Source organism: Pinus tabuliformis, chromosome 1_1 (genome assembly GCF_031772625.1).
Source record: "Pinus tabuliformis cultivar Carrire ecotype Pingquan chromosome 1_1, CPIR1, whole genome shotgun sequence".
Lineage (NCBI taxonomy): Eukaryota > Viridiplantae > Streptophyta > Pinopsida > Pinales > Pinaceae > Pinus > Pinus tabuliformis.
The window spans coordinates 677,984,612-678,012,189 of record NC_142297.1 but is presented as its reverse complement, the minus strand read 5'-3'; the positions used below and the strand labels follow the sequence as shown (position 1 = coordinate 678,012,189).

At 32.2% G+C, this 27,578-nt stretch overlaps 1 protein-coding gene across 1 annotated transcript; it reads left to right on the top strand.

Moving 5' to 3' along the window:
* The first annotated feature begins 19,867 nt into the window (after positions 1–19,867).
* Positions 19,868–27,097, top strand: LOC149215229 (L-gulonolactone oxidase 5-like). Its single transcript, XM_089391049.1, has 3 exons — positions 19,868–20,482; positions 25,814–26,069; positions 26,176–27,097. The coding sequence occupies exons 1-3, from the start codon at positions 20,054–20,056 to the stop codon at positions 26,991–26,993; spliced, it is 1,503 nt and encodes a 500-aa protein (XP_089247175.1). The 5' UTR covers positions 19,868–20,053; the 3' UTR covers positions 26,994–27,097.
* The last annotated feature ends 481 nt before the right edge of the window (positions 27,098–27,578 follow it).

The window sequence follows — 27,578 nt, the reverse complement described above, 5'->3', positions numbered from 1 at the left end:
AAGTTTCATCATCTCATGGAGAAACTCAATGCAATAGGGACCATTGCTTTCTAAGGGGGGAGGATTGATCCAGGTGGATATTGGTGGCCACCTGCCAATTGCACTTGGACCCCCACCATTGTTTATTTTTTTTTTAGTTTGCTTAATTGTAGCATAGTTTACTATTTTTAGAAGTTTTTAGGGTCCTAAACTTTTGGAGCCATTTTTAAGCCCAAAACAACGTTTTTTTGGTAATCTATTGCCAACGATTTTTTAATAAAATCATCTTTTCCTTCGTAGTCCTCGGAGAGACCTTTCCAACATGATTTCATGTGCGTCAAACAGAGATAATATGACCATGTCACAACCGTGGGAATTTGGCTATCCAACTAACCCCAACGGGGCCCATAAAATCTTAGTGTTACATCTCCTCGGGTTAGGGTTTTGGTTGTTTAGGGTTTGCTCTTATTGTTCAATGATAAAAAGGCCCTTGAGCCTCATTGTAATTAGCTCAGAGGCATGTAACCACCACATCTCTTCTCAAAGATAAGCTACCATCACCGAGTTAGTCTCATTTCCATACTGTTTGTAAGCATATTTCATTATTTGATATTAATCAAAGGAAGGGTTTTTTCTATGCATCTCTGTATTTATGGTTATATCTGTAATTTGTTGCATTCCTATTTAAATTCGGATCAACGATTGGATTTAATTTTCCAATCCAGTTTAGCTCCTACGACATGATTCATCAAGGTAGGGTCACGAATACCTAAACCTCCATATAGTAGCCTATCTAATCAACTGGAATTTCTTAGCTAAATATTTTCCTCCCTCCGAAAGCAATTTCTTGACATGCTTCCTTAAGTATTGGAGGATATACTGTGGAGCTAATAGGGTAGAGAAATAATATAGGAGAGTTGCAAATAGGAAACCTTTATAAGGAAAATACACCCTGCTAAATTTAACCACCTTGCTCCCCATGATTCAAACATGCCTTTTACTTTTGATATTAAATTGAGCCAAGCCTAAGGAGAGTGGGATTCGAGCAAGATCAAAATACTTAGGTACTTAAACTCTTTTCATCTTTCCACTATACTAAATCCGAAAACCTGACCAATCTATTTTTTCTTGATTAATGAAATATTCCATGTCAATATTTGAGACTTAAGAGAGTTGGTTAAACCTCCTGAGGTTTAAAGGAAATTGTCCAACACTCGCTGAAATATACTAGGTATTGCTACAGAGGCTCTTTCTAAAAGCATAATATCATCTAAAAATTGGGAGTGATTAGAATTTTTAAGGTCTTAAGTATAATGATTATTTGGAAGGCACGCAACCCTACACACAAATTCTAGATGACAATTAAAGGTATCAACTACAAAAATATAGAGGAAAAGAGAGAGAAGTGACATATATTTATTAAAAGAAAGTGTATAATTTATAAAATATTATTTTGATGTAAAATATAAATAAAATACTTCAATATTCATGATAGTAAAAATATTTTAATATCAATGATTTTTAATACAATTTCTATCCAATTAAAATATTTTAATATTAAATATATCCCATGTGAGGGAGATAACATAAATTTCACATGAATTAATTAAGAATATCGATAGAAAGACATTAAAAATAAATAAATAAATAATTTATTTTAATTATTTTTTTATTTATTTATTTATCATTTCAATCCAATTAAAATATTTTAATATTAAATATATCCCATGTGAAGGAGATAACATAAATTTCTTGACATGAATTAATTAAGAATGTCGAAGACATTAAAAATAAATAAATAAATTATTTATTTATTTATTTATCATCTCAATCCAAAAATGTAAAATCTTTTAAATGAAATTTCGTAATATCTAAAATAAATATTAATATTAAAATATTATTTTGATATAAATTATAAATAAAATACTTCAGTATTCGTGATAATAAAAATATTTTAATATCAATGATTTTTAATACCATTTCTTTCCCATTAAAATATTTTAATATTAAATATATTCCATGTGAGCTAGATAACGTAACTTTCTTCGCATGGAATTAATTAATAATATCGGTAGAAAGACATTAAGAATCAATATAAGAATTTTTTAATTCTTTAGTTATCATCTCAGCCGAGAGGTAAAATATTTTAAATGAAATTTTTTTAAAGTTAAATGAATTCCTTTTTTTTAATCTTCTCTATCTTTATTTACATTAAATTTTAAATCTAAATAGATTTATGAGAATTACTTGATACTTAACTTAAAATCATTTATTCCATTAAATTAAAGCACAATTAATAAAAGAATGTTTTATAAAACATAAATGCGTAAAGGAAAGTAAAATCAAAATGAAGACTAACAACTCATTTTAAGTGAGTGGAATTATAATATAAACAATATGCAATTAATAAACTTAATGCTTACAGGATTTGCTCCAAGATCATTTCTCAGATAGAATGTATTGAAGTTAGGGAAGTCTTTCAAAGACATGTCATGGACGTATTTGAACTCACAGATATTTTTATTCGCTGTTTTTTTTTATGGTATTGTACAAAGGGGTGATGTGGTTGTGGTGTTTTGCTTCAAATTTCTGAATATACTCAATACAAGTAGCATTAGCATCGGGGCTTCAAAATTATACCAGGGTAAAATTGGTGGCATTATGGGGCCTGCCATGGTTTGTTGAAGAAAAAAAAATTCATAACATGTATATGAGGATTCCATGATTGTTATTCAGGGCATCTCGGGGACCAGAAATTTGACCTCTCTGATCTCAGGGGAAAGAGGTAACGGGTGCATGCAGTCGTTCAATTCTTCACAAATTTTAACATTAAGGACATCTACAAAGAAAAAAATGTCAATGTTGACTCCCTATCCAAAACAAGGTTGGAGGATTCGGAAGGACATTTATACTTCTCCTTTGCCTCTGATGATGCACCCAATGCGGAGGGGTGGATCACTCTTCCATAGTTTTTTGGCACAATTGGCTTTTTCTCTTAAACTTTTCTGTCATATGTTAGTTTATTTCACTTTTTTGAGTTTTTGTCGGTATTAACCATTTTGAGACAATAAGACTTATATTTACTTACAATGGGGAATGTTTATTTATTTCAAACTTGAAGACTTTGTGTGTTTTATTTAAGATAGAAGTGCATCAAAAGGACAAAATACATATGTAACTAGGTTTTCTCCCCTTTAATAAAATCAAGTTCTGTTTTTTTCGTCCGAAAAAAATGCAGTAAATACAATAAACTAGAATATATAGAATTGGATATATAAATGAATATATCTATATACAATTAGGATATACACAGTATATATATATAGATATAAGTTTTTTTTTCTTAAATTTACTAGTTGTTTTATCTACTATTTTTATGTGCTTGCTTGTTTTTTATTTTTAGTCTTAGTTTGCAAGTTTTCTTATTATTTCTATGTTAGGAGTTGCATGGGAGAGTTATTACCTCATTTAAAACCTTTTTTTACTCTACTTATGTTTATTTAATCCTATTTTTGACTCTCACACTATTTGAGCATCTCCTACTCCAACTTTAGGCTACTAGCTAACAAAATAAAGTGTTTTTCTATTTTCTGTTGTGGATGCTCTATGGAACCAAAACCTATTGTACATTCACTCTCAGTGACTGTTTAAAATATGTATTCATGTCAAGAAGTAATATGCATAGTAATTATCAAGTAATTTTAATTTACCTCTCTTGAGCTACTTATTCTTTTTCAGTACAACTGCATTCTCTCTTCTATCTTGTTATGCAATTGCGAGTCTAGTATTTTTTACACAGTTATATATTGTGCTTGTGCTTAAAATGAAACATGTTGTGTATTTATATAAGGCCATTCTCTCCAATATATCCTAGTCATTAATTCCACAACATTATCTTGTCTTTATAAATAATAGGAATTTTAAAATTTTCATCTCCATACCTAGGAATAGAGAACTTGTTACACCCATATTTGATAGTTATTCCCAATATATTGTATATAGTTCTATTCAAAACTCCACTGAACAACACTATTTATGCGCAAACTATCCTACATATTTCCTTTTCAAACATAGTAGTAACACAAGCATAACTCATTGTGCTTGCAGATATGAGGTTTCTATCTAACCTTGCAATTTGTATAACACTTGGGAGTGTTACAACCCTTCCATTACTGAGCATCAATTTCAATTTTACTCAACCTATGGTCCTAGGTTTCAATTCATATTCAAAGAAAATATCACCTCCACCATACCTTTCATATTCACAAAACCACTCCCTATGAGGAGTCATATGAAAGGAGACACCTCAGTTGACAAACCATACATCATGATTTGCATGTGTGATTGAAGAAGAAAAGTGCACATCCCCTCCTTCCTATGAGTGATGTTATTTTATTTAAAGGGGGCATCATTAGATCACTTGCCTATTTCAATGCTTTTGGATCTAGAATTTTTCCTAAAATGCCCTTATTTTCCACATGTCTAGCAACTCTTTACAAAATTTCCTTGAGATTTAGATCTCCCACACGATAAATTATTATAATTTCTATATTGTGAGTATCCGATTATAGATAAGGAAGATTTTATATATATTTTCATGTTTTTCCACCTCGTATCCTCCAACAATAATGATGATACCACATAATCTAAATTAAATTAGCCATGTTACTATTGATCGCTTCCACTAGACTATCCTATGAATTTGGTAAAGAGCATAGTAAATTGATACACTTATCTTAGTAATAAAAATTATTATCAATGGATAATATTTGGATTGTGATATTATTGAAGGAATTTAAATGCTTTATCACTAAGTCTCCAACATTCATCCTTATGTTGTATAACTTCTTCCACATAAAAGTTTTTTACCAACTACATAGTCTAATAAAAAGCCTTTACATTAGAGAAATTTTGAGGTCTAAAATGGGAATATTAATTAATATTATAAAATAATAGTGGAAATAATAAAATAATATTAGATACATCATCAAATTTTAGAGGGAAAAATAAAATATTACTTTTCAACTTATATTTTCAACTTATTTCGCTATAGTTTTACTCAAATTTTGAGTGGGAGAACTCATTGGATGCAAAATCTAATTCCTCATCTAAGGAGTACACATGTTGCATATTTTAGATGGACCCTGCAACATGAAAAATGAGAAATACATGGAAAACATTATTGCAATCATGTTTTTCATGTATTTCTCACTTTTTGTGTAATAGTGTTTATCGAAATTATGCAACATGGGTACTCTTTGGATCAAGAATTAAATTTTGCATCCAAAGAGTGATCCTGCTTGAAATTTTAGTAATATCATAAGGAGATATAATGAAAATATGAGTTGAAAGATAGCTTCTTCTTTCTTTTTTTTACATTTTTAATCCAAAAATGGTGAATCATTCATCATGGTTGACATCAACACCTTGAATCCTATTGGTTCTTATAAAGTTGATTTTGGTTGTACATTTTTATTTTTAGGCCAATTTAGACCTCAAAAATTCTCTAATGACTTATTCCATAATGTCTTAGCTATACCTTCTCCTAAGAAATTTAGTAATATTAGATCTAAGAGACAACTAGCTTGTTCTCTTTGCCTTTAAATCCAAATTTTTGTAGCCTTATTTTGACATTCTCAAAGGTGCATTATCTGTATCGATAATAACTCATTCATCCTTTTCTACAAAAAGATAATCTATGTTGAGCTTCCACAGCTTAAAATATTAACCATTAAATTTTTGGATCTCTATTTTCTATTTTCTTACCAGTGTTCTCCAACAAAAGTATCACCACCATAAAGCTTCATCTATTACAAGATTAATCGTAAACCCAAGATATTTGGTCCCTAGCCACAAAATCATCCCCCTTAAGCTAATAATTTCTATAATACCAAATTTAAGTTTTAAACTTTATATAGTCATGCAATGCATACACACATTCTTAATAAATAGAAAACTAGAATAATGACAACCACACACTACATGAATATTTAATCACCCAAACTCACAAAATTGGTAAATTTTTTAGAGCCACACCTCAAATTTCTTATCATTAATCAAAGTAATTATTTACAATACAATATATAAGATCCCACTGCATCCAAAACACCTAATTATTTAACATGGATTAAATTACAACATTTATTCCTTAACCAAAATTGGAAAAATATGTGTTGAACCACTATGAACAAAAGCGTAATGTAGCAGAGAATGCACGTATGCCGGATATTTATATGTAATTAAGTGTATACACTTTTGTAAAGATATAATTTATTATTGAATGAAACTCAATTGGTGATTACATTCCTCTCGACGGTGTGCCTAAATAGGCATGGATTGGTCACGAGGAATTGAATGGTCATGTCTTTTGACCTTTCATTCATAACTAATTTTATTAATGTTTATTTCTTAATTAATTATTATTGTTTATTAATTTTTTTATTATTTTTTTATAACAATTCCACACTTTTAGAAATTCTTTTTCCTCTAAGAATAATAATCAGGGTTTTCTCTAGTTGAACACATTGCTACAGAGCAACGACTATTTGATTTTATGAGTTTGACGTTGTTTGTGCCTTGTGTGTTGGTGAAGTTCTTATATGTATTCGCATATTCTTTGAGGCTAGGAGGATCAACACCACACAGTTTATAATGTTGACCTTGCCAATTAAACTTCATGAATTGTTCTTTAAGGTTTGTAGTATAGCTTCTTAACTGCATTAACTATTATGCACCTAGAAATATATCCATTTCTATGAGCAGCAGAGCATAGAGTTCTATCTGTAGCTTGAGTTCTTGTATTTAAATTGAAACCTTATTAAATTCTCCTATTTTCTCAAACCTTTTCCTAGTAGTGATAATCATGGTCAGGTCCTTGATTTGGCACACACAAATATTGAGTTGTTTAGCAACAACAATATTTATACAATTATGAGTATTGTGAGAATCTACAAGTATATTAACATTTATTTCTCTTATGATCCCTTTAAGTTTCATGGTTTTAGCTCATAATTCGCTCATAATGTTTGTCTTAGTGCTCTTTCTTCTTGGAGACTAGGTTCTTTTTTTTTGAAGGTGTGGTGGAACATATTCTGCAGTTGCTTGTTCTTGTTGGTCCTTTGAAAAATTGTTTTCTTCATCCTAATTTTGGTGAAGACATGAATTGCAATTAATGATGATTGTTTTGATGTTTCCTCAGGGTCTGAATATTCATTTTATGTATAGTGGTTTCTTCATCAATATTTTATACTACTTTCCCTCCATCTACTATTTTATAGTAGCATAAGGATGTACCTTCACATATATGCCCTGGTGTCCAATCTTGCCCACACTTGCGACAATTGTTTTTCTTCTTTATCATTTTCTTTGGCTCATTACATGAAGTGTCTTACTCCTTCTCAACTTCATAAGTACATAATTTCTTATTGAGGCATCTATGCCTTGATGTCCATTTGTCTCCACAATATTTACATTTGTTTATCTCTTTCCTATCTAAGTATTGCTTTTGATTTTCATCTTCCTTGGTGAATGATGACATGTTGAACTTGTTCTTTTATTCAATATGACTTAATGTATGTTTAGCATCTTCAATAGTGTTGGGCTTACATAGTTTCAGTTCAACAAGAATATAGTCCTTTAGTCCACATATATGCATCTTTAATAGTTGCTCCTCAATCAATCCACTATGCCATATTGCTAATACTTCCCATTTGTGGGTGTAACCACTTATAGTCCCCTTCTGTTTGAGATCTATAAATTTATTATATAGGTCATCCTCATCCTCATCATGGAATCTCTTTAATAACGGACATCACACTTTTTCATCCACTAGAGGAACCAATCATAAGCTTTGACTTCTAAGGTGTTGGAAGTAGTCATTAGCTTCTCTCTTTCACCTAATAGTAGATTTTCTCCAAAAATTCCTTCCATCTTGTTGACCCAAACAAATGCACCTTTGTGATCTTTACTGTCATGTATTGATGGTTCATTCTTAATTCGTTAATGGTTTCTAACTGGAACTCTAGTGTGATATTAACTACCTGAAAAGCGTATATGAGGAAGATCTGGAGGGTCATGCTCATTGGTATTTCATAGGGAAGAGTTTGAATTGTCAACATGTCCACCTTCTCAATTTATTGATTAAGTTGTTCATACTGTTGCTAAATCTTTTGGTGGTTTCATTGATTTTGTGATTTTTTGTAGTATTCTCCCCATCATCTCCGTCAACTGTTGTTGTCCTTCATTTAAATTTGTTTGTGACTTTTCCAAGTTGCTGAGATGATATCGCATGCTATTGATTTTGTCTCTACAATGGTTTATGTGGGCTTATAACTCATCATTGTTCACCATTTCATTCATTTTCTTCTTAGCAAAACCCATTTTTTAATTTCCTTTTTCATTAATTAATATTATTATATAAATATATAACTATTTATATATTTATCAATGAATTATAAGTAAGACCTAATTAATTAATTTTTAAAACTATATAATTAAATAACTTATATAACATTATATGACTTATATAATTTAGTATATAAGTATGTAACCAAAAACATGACGAGAAAGGGGAACAAAAGGAAGAAATCGAGGAATGGTGGCAATGAACAACGAAATTGGATGCGGCAGAGGAACATTGAAGCACAGTTGTTTACGCGACTCATGATGGCAGAACAAGGTGCAAGCACGGTCGGGTCAGATTGCGATGGTAATAGGAATCGTGGTTTACATTGGACAACGAAGGTAACAAGGTTGGTTACAGTCTTTCTTGGAATTCTGGAAGGGGCACCAACAGCCTGGCTGAAGCAAAAGTTTTTGCTGGTTTTTTTGCTTTTTGTATTTATTTTGATATAAGCATTATTTCTATTTTCGGGGACTCAAAGATCATGTGGTCAATCATGTAAATGGAAAATGCCACATCAAATGCTCTTATCTCTCTGCCTGGATGGACAGGATCATGTTCTTTTGGGGCCACTTGGGAGAATGCACCATCAAGCACATCTACAGGGCACAGAACCAGCTTACAGACAGCCTGTCCAAGAACAGTCTTCATCTTGATCCAGACTGCTGCTGGTCCCGGGAGGTAAAGTCTGGAGGGAAAGCATTTTCCATACAAGACTTCTCTCTCCCAAGATTTTGATTATCTATCTGGTTTTCTCAACGTTTTTTGTTTTCCAAGCTTTTGTATGACATATATGTTTTTCCGTGGATTACCCCTCTGTTTCTTATACGATGTGTCTCATCTACACCGATCTGCTTATGTATTTGTGTTCCATGTCTCCAGTGTATCCGGTCTCATCAGCATGATATGTTCCATTTTGTAACTGTTATATTCACTCAATATAATATAATTTAGTTTTTTCTTCTTGAAAAAAGGTTGGTTGCAGCTGAATTTCGGGACGTGAGGGGAAAACGTCGAAATAGGGGTCTGCTAGAGTGGCACCACCATTGACCCGCGGGGACACGAAAAGGACACACTATGGGGAACAAGACTTCGACAAGGCAGGGACCCGACTTTGGAGAAGACGTGACAAGGGTTTCGTCGAATGATAGCAGTAGAGGACCAGTGGATGTGTCTTCGATTGGCAACAGGGAAGGATGGCACTGAAACAGTGAGCATAGCGGCAACGTGATGATAGTTAAGGGAAGGCGTTGAAACAACAAGATAGCATTAACCCTTTTTCCTTTAAAATGTATTCCTGCATCTCCATTAAAAACGGTTCTAACGAATAATTTTTTCAAACATTATTTTTTACCTTCTTTCTGCAACTTCAACATACGACTTTCTTCTAACAACTTAAAAATGATGATTTTAGTATCTAGATTTATTATTATTATTATATTAAGAATAAATACGTATAAAATAAAAATAAATAATTAAATTACGTTAATAATAATAATTATCAAAAAATTATTTTATATTTAAAAATTTTAATGAACATATATATTCACCTTCCCTTAAATTTACTGATTATTAAAACTAAGAAAATAAATAGATAAGAGAACTTATAAATATGTTAAAAATTAAATTAAAAATAAAGCTAAATTAATTTATAGTTATATTATAAATATATTATGGATGTGACCTTAATGAGTATTATAAATATATGTAACTTACTATCATGTAATAAAAACATTTAATTGGAGTCATTTATATATATATATGAGAGATATAAATTAATTGATTTGTAAAGATTTAATTTCCTAGAATTTATTGAAGTGATTAAAGGGTGATATGTTTAGGTATATATTGTTGTTATCTCATTAGACATTTAACAAGATATATATGGCAATGCATTTTCCCAATATAATTAAGGCTCATTCATTGTCCGAGTACATTGTTGTATGGAATTTAATGATTATGTGATGGGGGCTAATGCTAGATATGATATAGTTCTAATATGTAAATTCAAGTGGAAAATATGTATATATATATTGCAAATGTATGTTAAATATGGTCGTGTAACAATACAGTGATCTCTAGTTGTCTCATGCTCCATCATTTTAGGCAGGGATGAACATTCATGTTGCAAAATGATAATATTTAGCAGATGGGACAGATCCATTTGTAGCTCCAAGATGATTTGAGAGGTGAATTATGGTTCCCTATGGGTTTTTCTTCTACATTTAGACTCCTTTCCTCTAATTAAATCCCTTGGCTTTCTATTTATATCTCTCAATTACAATATTTTTACTCTATAATTTTCTTGGCTCCTCAACATGTCCTCTAGTCCTCGTACCTCTACATGACCTTTGTTCAACTAACTCATGTCCTTGAGTATTTTTAAGGTCTTCTCTCTTAGCCATTATTGCATCCTATATCTCTCTTAGACACATCTTATATTGGTATTCCTACTCTAATCCTCCTTCATGTGCCCTGTTTAACTATGTCTAACCCCTAGCTTTTACCTTGGGTGATGTAAACCTCAACTCTAGTTTGTCGCCTATCAACTGGCTTTTGGTAAGAATGTTGCTTCAATGAGCTTGAGGAAGGAGAAACAGTGATGTGTTTTTAAGAGCATGGTGACTTTCTCTCCTCGTAGAGGGTAGAGTGTTATACTCAAAGATATAGTGAGCATACTCTTTAGTTGATTCAAGCTGAAATCAGGTAGGTTGAAAGAGAAAATATAGAGGAGTGACATTGTTGATTAATGTGTAGGTGCTAGCTAAGCTTATTGATTGGATTCCATATAAGATCCATGCTCAAGGATGTTGCAACTATTATATGTATAACGTGGACATATATTATGTATATTATGGACATCTATCGACACTTGAATATCTTTCTTGATATGGTACTACTAGAGAGGAATGAGGAAAAACATAAAATTATCTTAATGTGGGATGAGTTGCAACTCACACCATGGATCGAAGGTTTGGACATGGAGAAGCTCATTTGGCCATCCCTTAAAGTAAGGAGTCCATTCTAATGGAAGTTTATGATTTTGGTAAGTCTAAATAATTCTTTATGTGCAATTCAATATTTTGAGTTGTCATCTTATGCTTTTGATTGTCCAATTAGATAATGATGTTAGTGGCCTTCAACTTCATTCTAGTTCTTTTAGAAATGTTTCTCAAGTTAAGTAAATTTTTTATATGAACTTTATTAAAACTTTAATTTTCTTTTTGATCTAGTTTTCCAAATAAAACAAGTAAGACTAATCTTTCCTTCTTTTTATATTATATATATATATATATATATATATATATATATAATTTTAAGAAAAAAATAAAATAATAATAAAAATTAAGAATTATTCATAAAACTCCAATCCTGCGAAATAAACTCAAGTGAAATCACATATTTAATAAATAATGAAATATATGAATTAATTGTGAGTTTACATTAAAAAAACACAAGTTCATTAAATATATCGTTATCGAAAAATACATATTTATTAGGTTTAAATAGAGAATTTGAGTTAAAATAGTGATTTGAGTCTTAAAGTTATTAATTAAAGCGCTAGATGTTCATATTTATGAATCGAATGATCACATTAAAAACAACTTAATTATGAACCTTACTTCATCACAATCATCGATATCATATTTGCTGGTGTTGAAAATGTTTTAATTTCTTTATTATAAAGTTACCATTCTTCCTAAAATGTCTTTCTTTTCCACATTTCTAACCACTCTTTACAAAGAAAAATTGGATAGTTAAATCTTTTATTTGACTACTTATTCTAATTTCTATCTTGCATGCATCCTATTATAGATAAGGCATATTTACTATAGCTTTGTATGCTTTTCCACTTCTTATTCTCCAACAATAGTGATGAGACCACATAATTAAAATTAAACTAGTCACATCACTACAATTAGACTATCATATAAATTTGGTAAAGAACAAACATTTATCTTAATAAGAAATATAATTATTAATGAATAACATTTGGATTGTGATATTATTGAAGTCATTTTACTCTATTACCAAGTCTCTAACATTCATACTTAAGTTGTACAGTTTCTTCCATAGATTTTTTTTTTTTTACCAAGGGATGAGTTAAACACAAATCCTTTAACTTATTCCATAATGTCTTAGCTATAGCTTCCCTTGAAAATTTTGGTAATATTAAAGCTGAGAGGGACAACTAGATTGTTATTTCCTATAGGTGCACTATCTATATCCATAGAAACTCATTGATCCTGGTCTACCAAAAGATAATCCATCTTGAGCTTCCACAACTCAAAGTCTTAACCATTAAATTTTTCAATCTTTATTTCTTATTTTCTTACCATTTTTCTCCAGCATAAGTATCACCACAATAAGGGCATCACTATAACAATATTTATTACAAACCCAAAATAATTGGTCCCTTAGCCACGAAAGCATCCTATTAAGCTAATAATTGTTGCAATACCAAATGTAAGTTTTAAACCTTATATAGTATTGAAATGCATACAGAGATTCTTAATAAATAGAAAACTAAAATAATGACCACACTTTACACCAATATTTACTAACCCAAATTAACAAAACTAACAATTTTTGTTAGATCCATGCTTCAAATTTTTTATTATTAATCAACATTCATTATTTACAATACAATATATGGAATCTCACTGCATCCAAAACACCTAATTATTAACATGGATAAGATTGCAATATTCATTGCTTAACCAAAATTGAAAAAATATAGGTTAAATAACCACAAAAAAAACTATATGTTAAAAAAACCAAAAAAAAAATCAAATAACTCCCAATTTTTTTAAAAGCCCTAATTTCCATAACACCCTTCTATAATAGATAATGCCACCTCCCATAATACACAATACAATTTTGGCAAACATTTTATTTTACCTTCTTTATACTTCTTCAACATATAACCTTTTTCAAACAACTTATAACATCTTAAAAATGATGATTTTAGTATGTAATTTTTTTTACAGCAAAATGCTTTAAAAATGAAGATGCACTTTTTTTTGGTAAAAGATTATGCTTGAAAATTGAAAGATAAATTTAAATTAATAGTATAAAATTTTAGTTAACAAATAAAATTTGATTGTGTAAAATGTCTTTTTATTATTATATTAAATATATAAAATAACACCCTTCTATAATAGATAATTCCACCTCCCATAATACTCAATACAATTTTTGCAAATATTTTATTTTACCTTCTTTATACGACTTCTAACATATGACTTTTTTCTAACAAGTTATAACAACTTAAAAATGATGGTTTTAGTATGTAATTTTTTTTAAAACAAAATGCTTTAAAATGGAGATGGTTTTTGTTGGGAGGTAAAAGATGATGCTTAAAAATTGAAAGTTAAATTTAGAATAAAATTTTAGCTAACAAATAAAATTTCATTTTGTAAATTTTTTTATTATTATATTAAATATATAAAACAAAAATAAATAATTAAACTAATTTAAATAATTATTAAAAAATTGTTCTTCCAATCGGGATGAGAGAGGGTGTCAGAGGCGACAGGCTTGGAGTTGATATGGTTAATACTAAGGTTTTTATTACAACTGGCCCCCACATGGTTAAGGCAGGGGTGCGGTGTCCTTAGCCATGAATGCATGGGATGTGGGCTGGCAAGGTGGCAGAGGGAGGAATAAGGAAGGGTGGCAGAGACAGGAAGGGTATTTGATGTGCCGGGAAAGTGAATTTTGCAGTGGAGAAGGAATGAAGTTCAGAGCGGAAGAGAGGAGGTGGAACTTCGTTTGCAGGCTAGCAACCACTTTCTGGTATGTAGTATAGTCTCACCCCTATTTAATTTCAATGCTCTAGTTGGGTCCCTATGGAAATTACATGCGCTGGTGGGGGTTTTGTTGGGGCGAAGGGAGAGGCAAGGGGTTGTCCCAATGGGGCTTAGCAAAATCAGGGAGGGACATGGCCCAGCTCTACGTGTCATTCATTTTGCTTTTAAGCCAAAGTTTGGGCAACGACATGGAAAATAAGGGGTCAAGCCAAGATACAAGCCCCTACCTGTTTGCTCAGACTCAAGGTATTAGGGATACTGGGGATGTCATGTCGGGGGGGCCGAGTGATATCGAGAGACATAAGCAAGAGCCGTGGGCAGGGGGACAACACACTAGCAATGCCAACAATTCGCTAAGAAAATCTTGCCATTTGCCTATGCATGGTAGAAAGAGCATAGCTAGAGACCTTAGGTGGCATAAGTAGCAAAGGGGCAAGCACACGATTGGAAGGAAACTGCTAACTGAGGGAGGGGCATGCAGGTATGACAACAATTGCAAGGTCCAGGTCCAAACGAGCTTAAAAGCCTGGCTATAACTGCATGGGGTGACCAGCAATGGCACCATGGTATGGGTGAGTGACACGGTGAAGAGACTGGGACTCGAGCTGGGAACCCAATTCCCTTGGCCACTTATGGTCACGGCGTTACCTTAACTCACCGCATGCCAAGTAGGCTAGATAAGTACGACAAGACCAATTGTGAGGGGTTGATGTGAATGGCATGAGGAATCTAATGGTGTTTGAATGTCTACAGGGCATCAGGGAATAGGGCATGGCTCCAACAAAACGAGGATGTGGTCGTGAAAGCAAGGGCCTGACCCCCCAGGTAGCCAACAGACCCAACCCGATGGAAGGCCGCAAGGGCCGCAAGCCTGTTGAGCACCTTATAGCAGAGGCAACCACGACATACAAGGACAAAACCTATGAAGGTATTTGAAAGTTGATCGATGATTGGGAAACCGAGATAAAACAGGTCAGGGAATCGGACGACGAGATAGAAGTCTGGAGGACGATGGTTCCTAATGCAAGGAATACACAGGGTGGAATTACGTAGTTCAAACACACTATGTACATGTACTTCTTGATGAAAAGTCTACTTGGTAAAGCAACAGAACAAATTTCTGTGGGGATGGCAGTCACACTGCAGGGCCTGCCTAATTACAAAAAATACATGGAGAAAATCCTATTTCAGTTACACAAACATGATATCAAGATGGATCGTATCGACCATCACATCCCTTGCATTGTAGAGCTATATGGAATAACAAATGCAACTATTGAGGATCCCACCTCTGTTGCCTTAGACTCTGAGGAGAAAAATGTCAAGAAATATTAGTTCCCCTATTCTTAGTTTTTGTTTATGCGGATAACATTTAAATTTCCTATTGTTTATGTCATATGTTATATAGTATTTGGACATGAGACTGAGACTTACCTAGCCTTGTTAGAAATACTGAAGCAATTTTGTCTTTGGATGGTGTATAATGCTGACCGATGGCCAACATACTCAGTTTCCCCTCGGGGCGAGCTGAGGCCACCTGGTAAAATTTTGTGGTGTAAATTTGCCTTATATATATAATAGAAAATGGTTGGTGGTGCCAAGCATTACAAAAAAAAATTATTAAAAAATTGTTTTGTTTTTTTTTAATTTTAAATGAAAATATATAATGGTTTTTTTTAAGAGTATGTGTTTTTCTCTAAAAGGTCATATGTTTAAAACTAGAAGGGGTAAAGTATGCATGTCTTCATAGACTTAATAGTCAAATTGTTGTCGGAAGTGGGTCCCTTGTCCCACAAATAAGATGATCTCATGGTCCCTTCTCCCACAAACAAAAAGGTCTCAGACACCAATTTGGTGTCCGCTAACCTTAAAATTAGATAATAATAAAAAATAACAACAATTAACTAAAAAACATTAAAAATATGAAAAAAATAAAAATATTAAATTAAAAAAAAATAACTTAAATTAATTTACAATTATATATATTTGATTAAAATGTATTTCTTTAATATAATGATATTGAGTAAGCAAATTTGATCTCCGGGCCCAACTCTGGAACGATGTAGTGATAGTTGGTGTCAAACCACTTGGTCATCTCCATTGCAGGAAGTGTGGCGTTTCCTCGAGCCATGGAAAAGTAGGTGTCGAAGCCAATCTCACCAACAGTGAATCCATACCTGGGAGGAACAGATCCAAGCATGGCAATTGTGTCTAGAACCTCATCATAGTACAAGTAAGTATTGTTGGAAATCAATTTGACTCCAGCAGCTACCATCTACTTCCAGATCGAAGCCCTCAGTTCCTTGGCCACAGCCTCGAGATCCGCAGCAGATGTTTTGCCATCCCAGAAGGACTCGAGAGAAAACTTGAGCTCTCTCTTTGGGCCCATGTGAGGGTATCCAACAATGTGGGAAGCCATTGCTTTCGGCCTTGAAAAGTCCTAACTTCCCTTTGAAGAAAAAGGTGCAGAAAACCAAAGGCCGAAAGCAGCAGAGTTTCTGTAAGTAGATGGATAGATTCCTGGTCTTCCTTCAAAGGATGGATATATTATCAATGTGATTTTCATGAGTATTATAGATATACATAATTATTTATCCTGCAATAAAAATATTTAACTTAAAAAGTTTTTTAATATATAATATTTTTAATAATATAATATATTTTAAATTATATATATATATATATATATATAATTTTTGAATTTATTATTATTAATATATATTAATATTAATTTAAATATTTATGAGATATAAATCAATTGATTTGTAAAACATTTAATCTTTTAAAATCTGTAATGGAGTATCTAAAGAGTGAGATGTGGGGAAACACATTGTCATGGTCTTATTAGACATTTAAGGGCACAGACGTGACAATGCATTCCCCTCAATATAATTAAGGCACATTCATCCTCCTAGTACACTGTTGTATGACATTTAATGGTTGTATAATGGAGATGGTGCTAGATATGATATAGTTATAATGTGTAAATTCAAGTGGAAAATACTCATAGATCTATTGCAAATGCATGGTTGTCCTTGGCCATCGAACCATGTAGTCTTCACTATTCATCCCATGCTCCACCATCACTTTAGTTGTATGGCACTTAATGGTTTTATGAAGGGGATGGTGCTAGATATGGCATAGTTATAATGTGTAAATTCAAGTGGAAGTTGTCCTTGGCCATTGAACCATGTAGTCCTCACTATTCATCCCATGCTCCAACATCATCTTAGGTAGGGATGAACATTCATGATGCAAGATGATAATATTTTGCACATGGGACAAATTTATTTTCAGCTCCAAGATGCGTTGAGAGGTGAATTATGGTTCCTTATGGGTTTGTTCTACTACATTTAGACTCCTTTTCTTTAACTAAGTGCCTTGTATTTATATTTATTTCTCTTGGTTCCAAGCTTTTTACTCTACAATTTTCTTGGCTCCTCAACATGTCCTCTAGTTATTCTTGTGTCTACATGACCTTTGTTCAACCAACTCATGTCAATTGAGTACTCTTAAGGCCTTCTATCTCAGCCATCGTTGCATCTTATATCCTTGTTAGACACATCTTATACTGGTATTGTTGCTCTAATCCTCCTTCCTGTAACCTATTTAACTATGTCCAAACCATAGCTTTTACCTTGGCTTTTACCTTGAGTGATCTCAACCTCAAATCTAGTCCATCACCTATCAACTAGCTCTCAGTAAGTAATCCCTTCCATGATCTCGAAGCAGGGGAGGCACGATGTGATTTCAAGGGCAACATGACTCTCTCGCCTCATAGAGGGTAAAGAATTTTACTCAAAGATATAGTGAGCATACTCTCCACCTAATTCAAGCATAAATCAAGCGTGTGGAAAGAGAAAATATAGAAGAGTGACATTGACTAATACGTAGGTGTTAGCTAAAATTGTTGATTGGATTCCATATATGATCCATGCTGAGGGATGCTACAACTAGTATATGTATAGAGTGGACATCTATTATGTATATTGTGGATATTTTTTGGCACCTGAAGCTCTTGTTTGGTAGGGTAGTGCTAGAAAGGAATGAGGGAAAAGAGATAATTATATTGGAAGCTCATTTGGTCATCCCCAAGAATAAGGAGCCCATTCTAGTGCAAACTTGTGATTCTAGGAGCCCATTCTAGTGCAAACTTATGATTCTAGTAAGTCTAAATGATGGTTCATGTGCATTTCAATCTTTTGAATTGTCTTTCTATATTTTTATTGTCCAATTAAATAATGTCTCTAGTGGCATTGCACCCCTTTAAGTTAACTTTTTATATAAAGGTTGTTAATTTTCTGGTGACCAACTTTAACTAATCTTTCCCTCTTTTATATATTTTCTCGAAAATGTAAAAGAAAAAAATTATTTAAAAAAAAAATATAATATTAAAAAAATAACAATTAAAATTAAAATTTATTTACCAAATAAACTCAAATCATATCTGCTATAAATATAGAACGATGAGAACTAGTTGTGATTTTACATCCCAAGAAACATATCGAAAAATACATATTTATTATTATGTTTAACAATATATTTTGACTATTAAACATATTAGTTAAAGTTCTAAATTTTCATATTTAGGAATCGATAGGACACAGTGAAAGCATCTGAATTATGGACCTTGCTTAATTGCAATGGCCGATATCGTATTTGCTTGTGTCGAATTGTTTTAAGCACTTTTTGTCAAGGTATAATGGATTGTTTCAGCGGTATCACGTTGATAGGTTCCATCATAGAGTATTTTTGTGGATGACTTTTCATAAGTATTACATCATAGAGTATTTTTGTGGATGACTTTTCAATAAGTATTACATCATAGAGCATTCCATCGAGGGGCCCTGGTCGCAACTCGTGGGTTTGGTTTGGTGTTTTCAGTCATGTTGCATAAAGAGTGAATATTTTACGTACAGCCCAAGTAAAACAAGAAACGGGTATATGGACTTCATAGATTTACGTTATTATACATTCTAACATTTTTCCATTCACTATGCCATCTTTATTTTCATTACATATTTTTCTAAGGAGTTGTGTTTTTATTGCACATTACCTTCCATTCACTCTGCCATCTTTATTTTCATTACATATTTTTCTAAGGAGTTGTGTTTTTATTGCACATTACCTTCTTAGTGCATAGCGTAGAGATCGTTCATCTTATAAGTATCGTGAATCGCATAAACAGCCAACCTCACGATCTCATACATGTTCGGTGATCTACCATTATTACGTGTTTCGCTAATATTGTGCAGGTGAAATTCTGGCTTGTGCCACAGAAATTAATGAATATATCAAATGAATTCTCCTATCAACTGCAACCGAAGACTATGTTAGGGGATGAATTTTTGAAAATTTATTAATTATGAGGGAGAATTGGTTAAAATACTGCAATTTGGTGTTGTGAGTAGAATCAAATATGAAAAGGTTGTTGAACGCTGGAATTCTATACGTTTTAACTACCCACTCCATTTTTATTAACATAATCTCGCTCAGAATTACTCACGCACGTAACTCAACTAGAGGAAGGATCGTTTAGAATTATGTTCCTTCATTATATATGGAAGCCATTCCCACTCTGTTCATGTTGTTTATATAATTCGTTGTCCGCACTCTCGCGTTGTTATTCTTTTAAATGGCGTTTCAAGCAATTATTGCGTTTTTTCTGTTAGGGTTTGTGAAATGTAGCCCGCCGGGTCCCGTGGTGGAATGTTCTAACGAGTTGAAGAACTGCACAGTTTCGAATGCTTATGGATCATTTCCCGATCGAAGTATCTGCAAGGCTGCCGAAGTTGTGTATCCTTCTGCCGAAGATGAACTTCTGGCTTCGGTTGCGGCGGCCGTTCGGAAGAACCAAAAAATGAGAGTTGTGACGCGTTACTCGCACAGTATTCCCAAGCTTGTATGCCCTGGTGGAGAGTCAGGTCTCATAATCAGCACTCGCGACCTGGATCGTGTTGTCTCTGTCGACAAGCCCGGGATGACGATGACGTTCGAGAGTGGCATAACCCTAAAGAATCTCATTGATGCTGCTGCCAAAGAAGGGCTTGCTTTGCCTCATTCGCCTTACTGGTTGGGTGTAACTCTTGGGGGAATGCTAGGCACCGGGTCTCACGGCAGTTCGCTGTTTGGCAAGGGAAGTGCGGTTCATGAATATGTTGTGGGGATGCGATTAGTAGTCCCTGCTTCCCATGGTGAGGGATATGCAAAAGTTGTGAATATCAATGAGGAAGACGAAGATCTCAATGCAGCTAAAGTTTCACTGGGTGTTCTTGGAGTTATTTCCCAGGTAGTGATGCCTTATTCCCTTAATGAAAGGCTATATTTTATTTTACAGCGTTTGGAATTCATCAGACAAATCTTAATTACGCACGTCCATATGCATTTTACTTTAGATAATTGATCTTTAGAAAACAATTAAGATTTATTGTGATTACGATGGATGTTCAGATAATTGATTGATCTTTAGAGAACGATTAAGATTTATTGGGACAGTTATGTAAGAATTATTTTGGAAGAGTGAGGTTAAATTGAGCTTACTTATGTCCTCCTTATTCCAAAATTTTGGAACTGGCCATGGAATTAAGGTCAACGTGTCAAATATTACTTAGCGCTAATTGAAAAAAATGTCATTTCCCTTATTCTTTATATATCGCTTTGAATTAAAATTAAAAATTTGATATACATATATGAATCTAATTTTTTTTGAACATTTAGGATATGTCTAACCATTCATATTCCTTTGGTCTAACTCTTGGTCAACCAGAGTTTCTTTCTTTAATTTATATTATCATAAGTCAACCAGAGTTTCTTTAATTTTACTGGCATTTGTGTAGGGGCCGTGATTTATAGTCATTAGTATAGCTGACATGATTGATTTTTTTTTCGATGGACAAATTCCGATAGAACTCGTCCACAAATATTCTTAAACAATTTATGAGGATATTATATATGAGGGTATTGTATATGTATGACATTCTGCAATTTTATGAGTGTTAGGTTTGTCATTATATCAAAAGTTGTAGGCAGCAATCAACTAATTTATGAGGATATTGTATGTGGATGACATTCTGAAATTTTATTAGTGTTAGGTTTCTCATTACACTAAATATTGTAGGTAATAATAAACTTTCAAACTTTGAGGGTAGGTAGTAATAAACTTTCAAACCTTGAGATGGTGGTTAGTTTTATATATTGTAGGTAATAATAAACTTTCAAACTTTGACGGGTAGTAGTAATAAACTTTCAAACCTTGAGGTGATGGTTAGTTTTATATTGCTAGTGTTAGTTAGTAATTTTTGGTAGGTAATAATAAATATTTAAATTTTTATTTTTAATTTGAGGTGGTGGTTAGTTCCATATTTCTAGTGATAGTTCCATATTTTTAGGTGGTAGTTACTCAATTCCATGTTTTAAATATGGCTGTTGGTCAATCCCATATTCCCAAAGTAGCCGTTAATCCACTTAATTGATGGGCAATGAGGGGACTGTGAGAAATGCCTCTGACGACCTGTGAAAACAACTCTCAGAAAAAACTTAATCATAACTTTGGTAACCGAAAAACACTCATCATAACTCTATTCCAGCTCTTTTGTAGATTTTTGAATATTTTGAAAAACTGATTGACCCATGAACTCAAACAGTTGACTTCGCTGTGGGTAACTCTATTGCAGGTTTTTGAATATTTTAAAAATCTGAATAACACACAAGTGAAGTTAAAAATTAAACAGCTAACTATAAGTGAAGTTAAAAATTGAACAGTTTAGTTAGCTGCTAATTGCATTTTCAAAATATTCCAAAACCCTCCATCAATACAAAAACGCCCGATCTAACCTTCTCAGAACCAGTAGGAGCTCCTTTCACTACCTCTGCGGTGTTAGAGTCATCTGATAATCCTACGCGTGAGAAAATCCAGACAAGTATGAACTTCGTCGTAGTTTTGATTCAGGGACAGAAACCATGAAATTCCTAAACTAATCCATCGTGCAGAGGGATACAATATTAAATATTTCCCAGCCATGGAAGCCGCGAGCCATAAACAATTGAGGTAAATATGATGCAGAAGGAAGGGAACCAGATGATGCAGAATACATAGCGTGCAAACCTTCCTCTCGTATTATGGCACTGTAATCCGTCCGAAGGAAAAAATAAAGCTAGTTGTGTAGTATTTGGGCAAATAAACCAATCACGGACCACACTGAAACTTTGTCGTCGTTCAGCACATGGTCCCTATCGCTGTTCCAAAAGCGCCTAAGCTGGTAAGCCGATTTGAAACGTACGGTGATCTTCTTCTTACTAACTCTTACAGAGGGTTTTCAAGAGTTGGAAGACTTCGTTGAAGCAACTTTTCTTACCAAACTACTCTGTACTTTACATCGTTGACCGACAGAACATGCCTTCAGAGTCCATTTGTTTGGTGGCCTACTAACCATTCAGGCATTAATAATCCATTCAAATTTTGATGACGTCCGTCAAGATGCGATGCATTCAAATTTCTCATTCACAAGATTTATGATGATCTCGTCATCAACTTAGAATTACAGTTCAGGGTTTCCATCTATGATTAAAGTTTATGGAGATTAATATAGTTAGGAAGCAAATAAGATATTAATTGAGTATTTTTAATAGTTAATTTTTATGATAAAAGAAGGGAGAGAAACACTCTTATATTACTATAGTTTTTGATGATTTAAGAAGTTAGGAAGGTTAGAAATGTGGTAAAGGTTTTGGAAATTAGAATTGATGTGAGTAAGAGGGAAGCAAAAGTGTGACATACTCTTTAGTTTTAAAGTTTTTTGGGAATTGACTAACTCCTAGTTCCATTACTCAGTTTCACTACTCGTGAGAATTAGTTCTTACCTTGGCAAAGCCCATTTTCCCAGGTTTTGGTTAGAGTTAGAAGCAACTTTAAGGAACTTTTTGGCTTTCATGTTGTAAAGCCTTTTTTTATACATCAAATATCTAAACATAGTCATCTTTCAATAGGCAAAGGCTAGCTTCAATTAAGAGGACACTGTAGGGAGTATTTTCTTTGATTTTGTGGTTGTAAATTATAAATTGCTTTTGAATAAACTTGATCTTCCTCCACTATTCTTTAGATATATGGCAGCCCTAAGTCTCACTTCCATATAAAATAACAAGAGTGATAAGAATGTCAAAAAGAAAAAATTATTTCATACCCACATATCTCAACTTACAATTATTTTCAACTTCATAATAAATTTTCCAAATATCTCTTAATTCAAAATATTTAATACATTATTAAATATTACATATTATTTTTTATATAATTCCATCTCACTTGCTCAATTTTCATTTCCATTCTCCTTTTACTTCTGTCTATATATTTTAAAAAACATGTTTTATTAAATGATTTTAATTCAAAATATCTTACATCTATTCGTAATTTAATTAATGTAATTTTCTATATTTTAATTTATGATATTTAATGCACTGCACTGCATATTGCTTATCTTATAACTCTACTCATACTAAACGAGTTGTCCCGCTGACCTATGGTTACCTTTCCATGTAATTAATTTTCATTTTCACATTCCTTTTGTTATGCATTTATGTCTGGAAAAAACATATTTTATTAAGCGTTGTTTAATTAATTAGATTGAAAATATGATTTTAAATTATGTTTTAAATAATTGTATTAAATATATTTTAAAATTAAATATATCATTAATTAAAACGATATTTTTTTTTAATTTATCCAATTAAAAAAAATCATTTAAAATATTTGACATATTTCTAGATATAATGAGTCAATAATTCAAAAAGTCAAGCGTTGATTATGAATGAGTTTCTATACATATGACTAATCAATTCCATGTCAAAAAAATTACATTGAAATATAATTGATATTGAATTTTTGAATTTGATAGAAATTATATAATATATATTGCAAAGTCTAGCAGGTGAGGAGAGAAAAAAGTTTTTCCCGGTATAATTTTGGTATAATTTTGATGAAATTTAGGGTAATTTTTTGGAAATCAAGTTTCAGAAATTTAAGGGTTTTTTAATGTAGATATTGAATCTATTTTGAACACTTTACTTTTATATTTTTAGCAAAATAACCAACCAAATCACTAAATTCCTAAAAGAAAACTGTCATCTAAACAAAATTGTTGCAGGCTTAGATAAATCCAATTATAATGGTTATTAAAATATTTTTATTAAAAATATTGAAATATTTAATTTATGATTTATATTAAATTAATTTTTAATATAATTTTTTTATTTATAATTCATAATATTAATAAAATATATTAATATCTATTTTAAATGATATATGTGCTTAATTAGTATTGAAAATAAAACATACATATTTATAATTTATATCTAAATAAATAAATTTGAATTAAATATTTCAAAATATAATTCTTATTTTTATTATTTAAATTTAATGTTATTAATTTATAAATATATATTTTATTAAATCTAAATAATAAAACTTTAGAAAATTAAGTTTAAATATAGAATATAATAATTTTATTCACAATATGATTTAAAGATATAATCATTTTTGACATCATTAGATTGAAACCAGCTATTTTAATTTTCATAATATAATTGATGTAGTTATATAAATTAAATGGTTGACAAATATTGATAAACAATTGATAACAAACATCAAAACACATAATTTATGATAAAGCTAGCATTAACAAGATTAAAAAAACATAAAAACTAACTAATTTATAACTTTGTTATTAATAATAGTAGTATAAAAAAATTACTATATGAGTTAACATATATATATTCAAAAATAAATAAAAATACAACAAGATTATTAACCATAGAGATTTTCAATTTATAAATATGATTTGTTACGACATCATGTGTCAATATTATGGTTTTTTAATACCAAATAGCTAAAAAACCATAATAAATTTTATATGACACTTGTTTATATGAAATTTTTGTCTATTAGTTAATTTAATTAAAATGATAAAAAGCCATCACTGTATTTAATATAAATTTTGACTTTTAATTAACTACTATTAAAAATATTTTACTATTCACAATATTTTATAATATTTGATGAAGATAAAATTTATACAAAAGCAACAAGTGTGGTTCATCATCATGTCAGGAATATAAACCACACTTGTTGGTTCAAAACAGGTAAACCAAAATCTTCAATATGACTTATTCCCAAAAAAAATTATAATTATGATATAAATCACAAGAGCTTAAATTCAAATATCATTTAACAATTATTAATTAAAATAAGATTTTGATAATTTTATTCTAAAATAAAACTAACTCCAAAAATAAATTTTATATTAGTTTAACTTATTTGTATCCATTAAACTTCATGCTATGGTAGCTTTTTAAAATATTTTGGAATCATATGAATATCTCATTTTGTTATTAAGATTCAGAAGCATTCCCAAAATAAAATATTTGGGAATTAGGAAAGGGAGTGATTTCAATTTCCTTTTACATCAAAGGAATAGGAATGTTACTCCAGTGTATATGTTTAATATTCTCTAAATAACAATCTAGTTAACTTCAACTGATGACCCTAGAATTCCTATAATTTCGATCGAGAATCAAGCATGGAGCTTCTCCGTACTAACGTTTAAGATTGTCTGCCCTTGCTGTGCAGGTAACCCTCCAACTGCAACCTTTATTCAAGCGATCCATAACAAACATTCAGAGTGATGACTTCGACCTTGAAAGCAGGATATTGCTGTTTGGCCTGGAGCATGAGTTCGCTGATGTTGCGTGGTACCCTGCTCAGAGAAAAGCCGTTTACAGAGTGGACGATCGAGTCCCTGTTAATACGCCAGGGGATGGAGTAAATGACTTCATAGGGTTTCGCCCTACTTTGACAGTTTTTTTAGCTATTGTGAGGGAAGCAGGTAACATAATCCAACATGGATACTCAGAGAAATTGATACACATGCAGATATCAATATCACCTATAGTTGATATAATCAAATTAACTCTCCTCATATTTTCTTGCAGAGGAGGTTGAAGAACTGGCTAATAACGCTGAGGGCAAATGCGTTCTATCACAGATTCAGGTTTCTACCATTTTTGAAATCGGCACAGGACTGGAGAACAGGGATTCCTTGTTTTTGGGATATCCAGTGATTGGTTATCAGAACAAAATGCAATCTGCTGGTTCGTGTCTTAGTAGCCCGGAGGACGGACTTGAGACAACATGTGGATGGGATCCTCGAATCAAAGGCTTATTCTACTTTCAGAATGGATTCAGCGTGGGCCTCTCGAAGATCCAGCAATTTCTTCTCGACATAAAAAAACTTCGTGACTTGATTCCCAGCAGCCTGTGTGGAATTGAACTGTACTACGGTATTCTGATGCGATATGTGAAAGCTTCAAGCGCTTATTTGGGAAATCAAGAAGATTCAGTAGACCTCGATATTACTTACTATCGAGCCCATGATCCCAACAGTCCCCGACTGTACGAAGATGTGCTGGAGGAAATTGAGCAAATGGCTCTAATGAAGTATGGAGCTCTGCCACACTGGGGAAAGAACCGAAACATTGCGTTTGACGCAGTGATGAAAAAATATAACAAATACGAGGCGTTTCTAGCAGCCAAAAACAAATACGATCCTAAGGGACTTTTCTCCAGTGAGTGGACTGATGGTGTTCTGGGAATAATAAAGGAGGGAGTGATCATAAAAAAGGATGGGTGCGCTCTGGAAGGATTGTGCGTGTGCTCAGAGGATGCGCATTGTTCTCCTGAGAAAGGTTACTTCTGCAGACCTGGGAGGGTGTACACAGAAGCACGTGTTTGCAGACGAGAGGGAACTTGAGACCAGTGTTTCCAGTATTACATAAAGATATTATATTGATTCATTCTGATTTCCTGACAGTGTAAATTGTGCTATTTTCTGTAAACTATAACGTTGATTCTTTTATACGGTGCCATCAATACTTTCCGATTTTTACACGTTCATAGTTCCTGTAATGATAGTAATCATTATCGACTTTTGTCGACGATTCTTCCGTCTTCCCCTGGTTGTCAAACATGAGCTTTTGAGGACATTCAAGCTACACTTACGACAGCGAGCTGGCCAATTTTCACTCCTACCTGCTGCACGTAAGATATTTCTCCAGATAAATGTGTTCAAGTTAATGAGATATTTGGAAAGCTACCATCAATATACCCTGAAAGTTAAAACTAACCCTAAAATACAGCGTACATTATAAAATTGAATATGATAAGTTTATTAAAACGAAATATTTCCTTAATCACAGAATTTTTCAAATAAGGCATTTTAGGTATAAATTAGTTTACAGTAAAGTGCGATGTTAAATCACCTGGTATGATTCACATTCAAATCATTGGGTTAAGTTACGGTATAGGTTCCTTATTCAAAAATCTACTCATTATATAT

Bases quoted from the DNA above. Each gene is read 5' to 3' on its own strand.
- LOC149215229 (XM_089391049.1), top strand. From the start codon at position 20,054: ATGAGAGTTGTGACGCGTTACTCGCACAGTATTCCCAAGCTTGTATGC. The intron at 20,483-25,813 runs GTAGTGATGCCT...CTTGCTGTGCAG, and splicing joins TTCTTGGAGTTATTTCCCAG to GTAACCCTCCAACTGCAACC. The intron at 26,070-26,175 runs GTAACATAATCC...ATTTTCTTGCAG, and splicing joins AGCTATTGTGAGGGAAGCAG to AGGAGGTTGAAGAACTGGCT.